Source organism: Haliaeetus leucocephalus, unplaced genomic scaffold (genome assembly GCF_000737465.1).
Source record: "Haliaeetus leucocephalus isolate CR32 unplaced genomic scaffold, Haliaeetus_leucocephalus-4.0 Scaffold250, whole genome shotgun sequence".
Classification (NCBI taxonomy): domain Eukaryota; kingdom Metazoa; phylum Chordata; class Aves; order Accipitriformes; family Accipitridae; genus Haliaeetus; species Haliaeetus leucocephalus.
Genome location: NW_010972686.1, coordinates 379,898 through 389,153, shown reverse-complemented (window position 1 = coordinate 389,153; position 9,256 = coordinate 379,898). Strand labels below are relative to the sequence as shown.

Here is a 9,256-nt window from a genome sequence, read left to right as displayed (position 1 = left end):
GGCTCCAGGTGGGCTCTCCCTGTGCCTCGGGGACACGCGGGCACGGCCGGGACCCGTGGCGGGGGCCTTGATTCTCATGCCCGCCCCTCTCTGCTCTGCAGGGAGGCTCTCACCGACGCCGAGCCGGTGCTGAGCGCGGACGTGCGGCTGACCCGGGGCCGCAAGAGGAGCGAGAGACGCCTTCTCCTCCTCCAGGAGGAAGTGGTGATCGCCAAGTTGCAGTAAGACCCTCAGAGCCCAGCTGCCTTTCCCCCAGCCCTGGCCCTGGCACCAGGGCAGGGACACCCCAGCACCAGCCCCAGGCCCCGGGACCGTGGTGCTGGATGCACCCATCAATGTCCGTCCCAAGGGCAGGTGGGGGACGGGGCTCTGCCCGGGGGGACCCCCAGGAGGCCACCTCTACCTCACCGCCTGCCTCTCCTCTCTGCAGACATGGCACCAGCGTGCGCCCACAGCTCTGCCTGGCCCTGGACCAGCTGTGGGTGCTGAGCGGTGGACAGGAGGCAGCGGGGGAGGAAAAAGAGGAGGAGGAAGGCAGCGATGAGGACAGGACCTCCATCGTCCTCATCTGGCCCACTGGCTCCCGCGTTGCCGCTTTCGGGTGAGTCGTGGTGCCACGTCCCATGGCCGGGCAGGAGAGGTTCCCAACCGTGCCCACGCCATCCTGTGAACGGCCTCCGCCCTGCGTGCAGAGCCTGGGCAGGGAGCGGGAAGCACGCCGGCAGGGAGGGATGGGGGCATTGCCAGGTCCTGCATCCCCTGGTGCCCTTTGGGTCCCCAGAAGAGAAGGGCAAAAGCAGCTGCTCTGGCAGGACACGGAGCCAGGGCTTGGGCAGCGTCTCTGTCCTGCCCCGCGGGGCTTCGTCCTGCCCCTGTGTCCTTCCCCACGGGGCAGGGCTGCACAGGCGTCCGCCTCTGCCCATGGGCTGTGGGGCAGCGGGGCCTGACGCTGGTTCTCCTCTCTTTCTGCAGCTCCCGGGCGCTGAAGGAGCTGTGGGTGGGCATACTGCTGGGGTAAGCCGGGGGGGATGCTCCAGGCACAGCCGGATGGGGGAACACAGCTCCCCAGCTGGGGAGAGGTGCCCTTGCGGCTGCGGGCAGCTCTCGGGCAGAGCTGCCTCACAGGAGAGAAGGGGCAGCTTGGGGCTCAGCCAGCTCTCTCCCTGTCCCTTGCCGGTGCACAGGACACCAGGAGGAGCAAAGAGAGCCCGCGTGACCTGTCTCCCCTCCCTCAGACCCCTGGAGAAGGAGCTGAGCCGCCGCCACGCCGTGAGTGCCTGCCCGGTTTGGGCTCCGTCCCCGAGCCCTGGTCCTCCAGCCGAGCAGCAGAGGCATCGCTGCTCACCTTCCTCTGCTCCTTCTCTCTTGCCCAGTGGAGGACATTCAGCACCAGGAGCCTGGAGAGGCTGATGGAGGACCAGGCAGAGGTGAGAATGGCTGCCTTTCCCCCGCCTCTGGCTGTGCCGGCGTCTGCGGCCAGCGGGGTGAGCTTGTAAGGCAGAGATGGAGGGAGGGAGCGTCCCGCGGTGCCACTCGGGGAGCGTAGAGGGTTGGGGAGCCACCAGGCATGCCAGCACATCCTCGCTGGCAGCGCTGGGGGGAAACCTGCCATGTGGGGCAGAGAGCCCAGGAGGGCAGAGGGTCCCAGCTCTGCCACGCTCAGGCTGCTGGTGCCGGGTGGCAGCTTGCCGGTGGCCCTTTCTGCTGCGGGGCTGCTCTCTAAGCGCAGCCTGCTTCTTGCAGGATCATCCCAAGCAAGGGCCACCGACAGCCCCATCTAGCAATGCAGGGGGCCTTTGCCGCTCACCAGGTGAGTTCTGGAAAGAAACGCATTGTCCTGCAAATGGTTGAGCTGTGCTCACTTGTCCCTTGAGTGTCGCCATGCAGGTGTGGCACCCCAGGGGAGGACGTCACCTGGACGAGCAAGGACACCCGCTGGGCAGCAGCTACTGGATGTGGTTCTGTGGGGACCCAGAGCCTCTCCTGCTGCCCACAGCTTGGAGGAGGGCAGGGCGAGGGCTGGGACAGGTTGTCCCGGTAGCACGCCGGCTCTCAGGAGCCTCCGAGATGGAGCCGCTGAGCCGGAGCTGCGGTTCCAGCTGCTGGCTCCCTGCCCGTCCTGCCGCACCGCTCAGCACCGTGCTGCAGGCAGGGCAGGCTCCGGGAGTGCTGGCCCGGCTGTCTCCATTGACGCGCTCTTGCTCCGTTTTCCTTTGCAGCAGGAGGAGGAGGATGGGGCTGCCCTGGCCCTTTGCTCTGCGGAGGACCCCGGCCGCTGCCCAGGCGCCAGGGCAGGCGGGCTCCGGCTGCAGCAGGGCGCTCTTTGGACAGCCCCTGGCAGCCCTCTGCGGGGAGGACGGCTCCCTGCCCCAGCCCATCCAGGTAAGCCAGCCTGGGCAGGGGGTCCCCAGCCCTCCCTCCAACTGCTCCAGACGCAGAGTCCCCAGGGGCACTGGGGAAGGGAGATTGGGCTCTTCAATCATGGCTCATGCTTCTGATCCCAGCCCCTTTGCAGGAGGAGGGAGCCCAGTCTGGGGCAGAGCTCTGGCCCCGGCCACCAGAGCTGTTGGAAGGCAGCTCCTCAGCCAAGCAACTGTCCTCCTGCCCCTCCTGCAGGAGATGCTGGCAGTCCTGCACAAGGAAGGACCATCAACAGAAGGGATATTCCGAAGAGCTGCCAGCGGGACAGAGTTTCGTGAGCTGCGGGAGGCCCTGGACCACGGTGCGGATGTCGACCTGGGCAGCCAGCCTGCGCTGCTGCTGGCCGTCATCTTGAAGGTGAGCGCTTCTGACCTGCAGCTGGAAGAGCTCCTGCCTGGCCTGGAGTGTTCAGAGGCTCACCTGGAGCCCCTGGCATTGCAGGACTTCCTCCAAAGCATCCCCGCCAAGCTCCTCGTGACAGACCTCTATGAGGACTGGATGGCAGCGATGCATAAGAGCGGCAAGGAGGAGAAAGTTGAAGAGCTGAAAGCGTAAGTGGGGGCAGCAGCCTGCCTGTTGAGGAGGTCCTGGTAGAGGCCTGCGACTTGCCTGAAAAGGGACGGTCTCCTTAAAAAGCTGTGTCTTCTGACAGCTTGCTTTTGCTGGGGTGGGCTTAGATTTTGGGGGAAAGGGCATGGACAGGGAGCCTTCCCTTGCCTGGGCTTGGGTGAAATGAGGAGCTGGGAAGCAAGGCCGTGCTTCCTTCCTGAAGCACAGGAGCACTGACCGCTGGCTGAGAGCACCTGGAAATCTGTGCAACTCACCCACTGGCTCCCACCTGCCTTGGGCAAGCTTTGGGGACGGCTGTGGGCAGCATCTTCTCTATTAACGTTGAGTTCCTGTTCCCTCAGGGTGGCCGAGGAGTTGCCTGGAGCCAATCTCCTCCTCCTCAAGCGGCTGCTGGCCCTCCTCCAGCACATCGGCCACAACGCCTCCAGCAGCAGAATGACCGCCAGCAACCTGGCCATCTGCCTTGGGCCAAATCTGCTGAGCCCACCTAACGAGGACCTGCTCCCCCTCGAGGCCATGCTGGCGGTGACTGAGAAGGTGCGCTGTACTGAGCAGCCGGCTGCAGCCTTGCCGGCCCATCCGAGCTTGGCTGCTCAGAGGTCCCTGGCTGCCTCCTCTCTTGAGCAAATGCCGGTGGGGTGGCTGCCTGCAAGAGCAGCCCCACAACCACAGCCGCCTGCGCAGAGGCAAGGGTCGGGAGTGGGAAAGGCTGCGTGATACATTTTCAGGCACCTGGGTTGAGCCCAAGGGTTTGATGTGTGCAGGTGAACGTGCTGGTGGAATTCATGATTGACAACTGCAGGGAACTCTTTGGGGAGCAGACAACTGACCTTTCCTGTTCAGCAGCCGAGGAGTCGTCGGCAGCCCCCACAGAGAGCTGCGGAGGTAAGAGGCAGGACTGAGGGTTGTCAGAGGCTGGGGCTTGGGACGCCAGAAACCTCAGCATCGTTTCTGGCAGGGCTGGGCCTGGAGTGTTGTCCTCTCAGCCCCGCTTGTCCCGTGGCCTCTCTGGCCACTGCTTCTTGGGGCATGAACGGTTTGCTCTGCAAGATGTGCTGAAGCCTGCAGACAGGGCATCGGAGGTCTGAAAACTTAAGTGGTGTAGGGCTTTGGGTGGGTTTTGCTTTAGTGGTTGTTTACTTCCAACAAGTCGCTTTGCTGCACATGCTTTTGCTCTCCAGAACTGCACTTGGAAGAGCAAAGTGTGCCTGCAGCTACAGCAGACACCAAACATCAGACAGAAGCCTCGCTGCATGCACCCCCCTCTCTGCTCGGTGTCCTCAGAGAAGCTGGGGGAGCTATGGTGGTGGAGTCTGAAAGAGGAGAGGTATGTCAGGTCCCCAAACGCTGTGACAGTGTGTCTGGTGTAAGAGGGGAGTTTCTGATGAGGCCGAGACGCTGCTGTGCCTCTTCCTGGCAGTAGAGCTGGTGTGTGTTTGGGTTATTCCTCCACCCGCTGGGAAGATCCCTAGCAAGGAAAACTGGCAAGGTTGTTTCTCAAATGCACTTGGCATGTGCTTTGACAAACAAAATGCCTGCAAATCACCTACAAATAGACAGAGGGGAGTAGCTGTCAACTTCAGCGGGGTTTTGCTCAGGTCCGACTTTGTCGGTGCTTCTCCAAGTCTATTTGGGGGGGCGGGGGGACTGTGCGAAATGTGGATGATGCAAACCAGCCAAAGGGATCTCCTCTGGAGAGCTAGATTAGCAGTTTGGCAAAGAGTTGCTTACTGTTCCAGGCCGTCTCTTGCCACCTGCTAACTCTGACATTTCTGTTGTAGGCTTTGCCTCCAACCACCCCCGAGAGCGCGGCAGAGCCCCTGGTGCGCCCAGAAGAGCTGGCAAACCTGTCGGAGGAAAGACGGTAAAACGAGCTCACTTTGGTTAACATCAGAACCGACTCCAGTGGGTCGTGCCTTCCCCTACCTCATACCACTGTGGGATGAAAAGGTTTGCAGGCTCTCCCCAGGACAAGGAGAAAAAGAAAAACCGAAAGAGAAAGCAGGCCTGGGGAGAGGAGAGTGACAGACACGCAGAAAAGAGGAGGAGGAAGAGAGAAAACGTTTTTGGGGACGGACCGGTGAGAAGATGCAGGAAGGTCCAGCAGGTCAGGAAGCCCAGGTGCGTACCAGGCTCTGCTGCCCATCTTTCCCAACTCTCAGTGCTGCTCCAAGTCAGTCTGACCCACTGGCAAGGGACGGTGCTGCGCGGGGCTTGGAAATAACTCCATGGCCGCTCCCCAGGGGCTCCCCATCGAGCCCTGCTGCGTGGCACGGGGGCCCCGTGCATCTCTGCACGCGTGCAGGTCTCTAAGGGCATTACCCGTGGGGATAAGGCGCCAGAGCCATCCCCTAGTGGATGCCAGCCATAGCTCTCTCTTCTGGGCTATAAACAATTCCTCGTCAACGGTGTTCCCCAAAGAAAGGGGAACCAAATCCTGCCTATTCCTGCCTTTGTGGGTTTATCAGTGCTTTCTGACTCTGTCGTTGTAGGTGCTGTTTTCATGTCACTGCTGAACCCCTGTGACTCCTGGGCCCACCCCCCCACCGCAGTTGATGTTCACAATAAAAGGATCTTTTCTCTCTTCTGAGTGTGTCTGCCATACAATATTCTGGAGTGGGGAGCTGTTGTTTGGTGATGAACCCTCGGGAAGGAGTCTGGGATCGTGCCTTTCCCCAGCATCCTTTCCCGCAGGCATTGGGGCTGAGTTCAGGTGCTTTAGGAGTGAAACCAAAGCACAGACTCACACAGGAGGGTGGAGGTTGGAAGGGACCTGTAGAGTTCCTCTGGTCCAACCTGCCTGCTCAAGCAGGCTCACCTAGAGCCGGTTGCCCGGGACAGTGTGCCCTTGGGTTTTTGAACATCACCAAGGACGGAGACTCCGCAAACTCCCTGGGCAACCTGTGCCAGTGTTTGACCAGCCGGACAGGAAAAAGTTGTTTTCTCATGTGCAGCTGGAGCATATCATGTGTTTTAATTTGTGCCTGTTGCTGCTGGTGCTCTCAGTGGGCACTCTTGAGAAGAGCCTGGCTCCCTCATCTTCATTCCCTCCCAGCAGGGATAGATAGATAGATAGATAGATAAGACACGCACCCCCCCTCCCCAGGCTTTCTCTTGTCCCCACTGAAGTGTGCCAGCTTAAAAGCAACCAGGGAGAAGGCGGCTTCCTTGAGGCTCCTTGTTTTGCAGAGGGCAGAAGAGCCCCAGGTGACCTGGAGACGTGGAGGTCTGTGAGGTTCCCCTGCCAAGCTGGCCCAGGGAAGAGAGGCGGAGGGCTGGAGGGCACAGCTGGACTCCTGCTCCTGCAACAGCAGGGACTCGCTGGCCAGAAATGGCCCCGAGGACCCCGGCAAGGGGCTGTGCTCAGTGCTGCAGAGGAAGGCGAACCCCCCCGGGACCTGTGCCAATCTGCCCGGGGGAAAAAACTCCTTCCTGAGCCCAGCCCTGGTGGCCCGAGCAGGGTCCGGGGAGCTCCTGCGGGGGAGCGCGTTTGGGGTCGGCAGCCAGGGACCTTTTCCAGCCTGTTTGGTGCAGAGGCACGGGTGGGCGTGGGGCATCAGTCCCGGGAGAGCCGTCGCTGACTCCTCTTTCCCGGGAAGGGCAGGTCGCTCTCGCCGTGTCTCTGTCCTGCGCCCACCCGGGTTTCTTTGTCCTGCCCAGCGAGGAAGGTTCGGCTGAGCTCAGCAGGGATGTCCCGGGACCCGCCGAAGGAGAGCTCCTGCTTGGTCAGCATCCTGACCGCTTCGCCTTGGGGGGGCTCCGCCGCTGTGCCGAGCTCCGCCGAGCTCCGCCGAGCGGAGAGAAGCCGAGCCGAATGGAGCCGAACTGAGCCGAGCCGAGCGCAGCCAAGCACGCCGAAGCCGAGCCGAAGCCGAGCGAAGCTTTGCCGAGCCGTACCGAGCCGAGCCGAGCGGAGGCAGTCGGGCGCAGCGCCATGGGCGGGCAGGGCGGGCAGCGCTGCCTGCGGGCGCGGTGCGGCTCCTCCAGCCGCAGGTGATGGTGGGCAGGAGCCGGCCCCTCGGCACCGCGCACCGGGCGCTGCAGCTCCTCGTCCGGGGGAGCGCGGGCGCGGAGACCTCCTGCCCACGGCAGGGGCGGGCGGGCAGATGGAGAGGGACACTGCCAGGGGCCGGGGAGCGGCCCGGGGGGCCCCGCGTCTCTGGCAGCGATTGCCCCGGTGGCAAGGACACCGACGCGAAGGGACCGAGCCGGTTCTCGTGGCTCCGGCGCTCCGCAGCGGCGCCGAGGGCCAGCCAGGACTCAGGCCGCGCCAGCCCTCGGCTGCACCCACGGCAGACTTTGCCTCGGGCTCGGCGCTGCTGGCCAGCCTGTCCCCGCCGCCCCTGGGCTAGCCCCGCTCTCGGGACGGCACGTCCCACGCGTGAAGCGGTGCCTGGGCTTGCCCTGGGAGCGGCACGACTCGGGAGCGTTCTCCGGCTGCTGCGGCTCCCGTCCGTGCGATGGACGGAGGCGGCGGTTTCCCTGGCGGCTCTCCGCTGGTCTCGGCCCGCGGGCCGCGACCCCTCGGGCTCCGTTTGGGCAGCCCTGCCCCGCACGCTGGGGATGGAAAGCGGCGCGATCCTGCTGCAGCTGCCGCGGGGACAAACCCACGGGGGAGAAGGGGTGGGTGCCGCGGAGGGGAGGACGGCGGGGCTGGGTGGGCTCTGGGCAGCACCGCCCGGGGCTGTCCCTGGCGGGGGTCTTCCCGGCCGGGCCCCCGGGATGGCTGAGGAGGCCGGTGCCCGCTTTTCCAGGGAGGAGCTGGCCGGGAGCGTGAGGAAGGGCAGCTGCCCGGCTTTGCGCTCCCCGGGGGCCCTCGGGGCTCCCAAGGGGCCGGGCCGGGCTTTCCCCCCTGCCCCCCCGGTTCTGTCCAGCTTTGCGCTCTGGCTTCCCGCGGCGCTCCGGCCTCGATCGGATAAGCCTTGTTTCCCGCCCTGCAAGGGTGACGCTGGCTTCCCTCTTACGGATGAACAGGACTCTTTCCTGGAGCTGAGAGCAGAAACTCCGTGGGCTTTGGCACTCGGATTTTCCTAGCTTGCTGCCGCCAGCGTCCGAGGGGACTCTAGATTTCGCGGAGCACCGTCGGGACGTTACTCTCGGGGAGAGGCTTCGGTCCTGTTTCTGGACAAAGATGGTGGCGGCGGGGGAGTGAGCGACAGCCTCGTGGTGCTTGGTCGCCGCCTGGGCTGAAACCACAACAGTCCTTCTTGGTGCCCAACGTGGGGCACGAAGGGTTGAGATAACGACAGATCTGGCCGGAGCGTGTTAAAACAAATTTGTTGTACGCATTTCTTGTATTAGTTGAATAGTCGCTGGTCCCAGCGTTGGCTCATTTGTTCCCGTGGCGGTGTTGTGTGAGTTCTTACATGCACTCTGTTTATCGCCTCTGGGCGCGGGCTCGGGACTATCATTTTGCTGTCCTGGGTGACGTCGACTCACAAAATGATTACGTCACGGGTCCTGAGGTTAAGCTGGTAGTTGCGTGCGGCGTCGACGTCATTCCCGTGCCTCGGGCGCCCTCTCTCGGAATTTGTTGGTAATCGCACCCAATCTGTGGGGAAGTCGGGGGGGGTACTTTCTCCCCGCTCGTTCACCTCCCCTTCCTCCTTCAGGCTAATTACAGCAGCTTTTGAGAAGTTTGAACAGCCCTGGGATGTTCAAGCCGGCATGCTCGTCTTGCTATGTCTCCCGAATGTGTTTCAGGTCTTGTTTAGGGCTCCCAAAAAGTTTTTTAAGAATACCACGCAGAGATCTGCCCCAAGGCTGAATAGTCATGGGTGGCATGGCACGTGGGAGAAAACGGGCAGGTATCTAGAGGACTTCTCACCTCCAATGGTTTGGAACTTCACTCCCAAACAGCTACAGGACCCTGGTGAAGCGATAGAATGTTGGAAAGGAAAATACGGTGCCTGTTCCAGAGAGGCACAACTTACCGCACTGTGCTGGGCCCTGGCCAGTATCTACCAACCACTGCTCGATATTATGCAGCACCCTCAGGGGGAAGGGAGGGAAAACAGACCGACAGGCACTGCAGCTATTCCAACCCTCGTGACAAGCACTGCAGCTACCCCAACCCTGGGGACAGGCACTGCAGCTGAACCAGAGAACCAACCTGTGCCGGTGTCAGTCGCCCCTATGCAGAAGAAGAAATACAGGGAGAAATCGGTTCGCTTAGCGAGGGATGAGGGTGAACCAGGGTCATCACGAGAACAGGAGGAAGAGGCAGAACCCGAGATAATCACCCGATCCCTATCCCTGAGTGAGC

The 9,256-nt window shown here is 62.7% G+C and overlaps 1 protein-coding gene across 1 annotated transcript; it reads left to right on the top strand.

Annotated features, from left to right (window-relative positions):
- Positions 1 to 1,881: 1,881 nt before the first annotated feature.
- LOC104832416 (T-cell activation Rho GTPase-activating protein-like) lies at positions 1,882 to 4,859 on the top strand. Its single transcript, XM_010568578.1, has 7 exons — positions 1,882 to 2,382; positions 2,617 to 2,778; positions 2,863 to 2,972; positions 3,333 to 3,528; positions 3,756 to 3,876; positions 4,173 to 4,318; positions 4,773 to 4,859. Exons 1-7 carry the CDS (start codon positions 1,882 to 1,884, stop codon positions 4,857 to 4,859), a joined length of 1,323 nt encoding a protein of 440 aa, XP_010566880.1.
- The last annotated feature ends 4,397 nt before the right edge of the window (positions 4,860 to 9,256 follow it).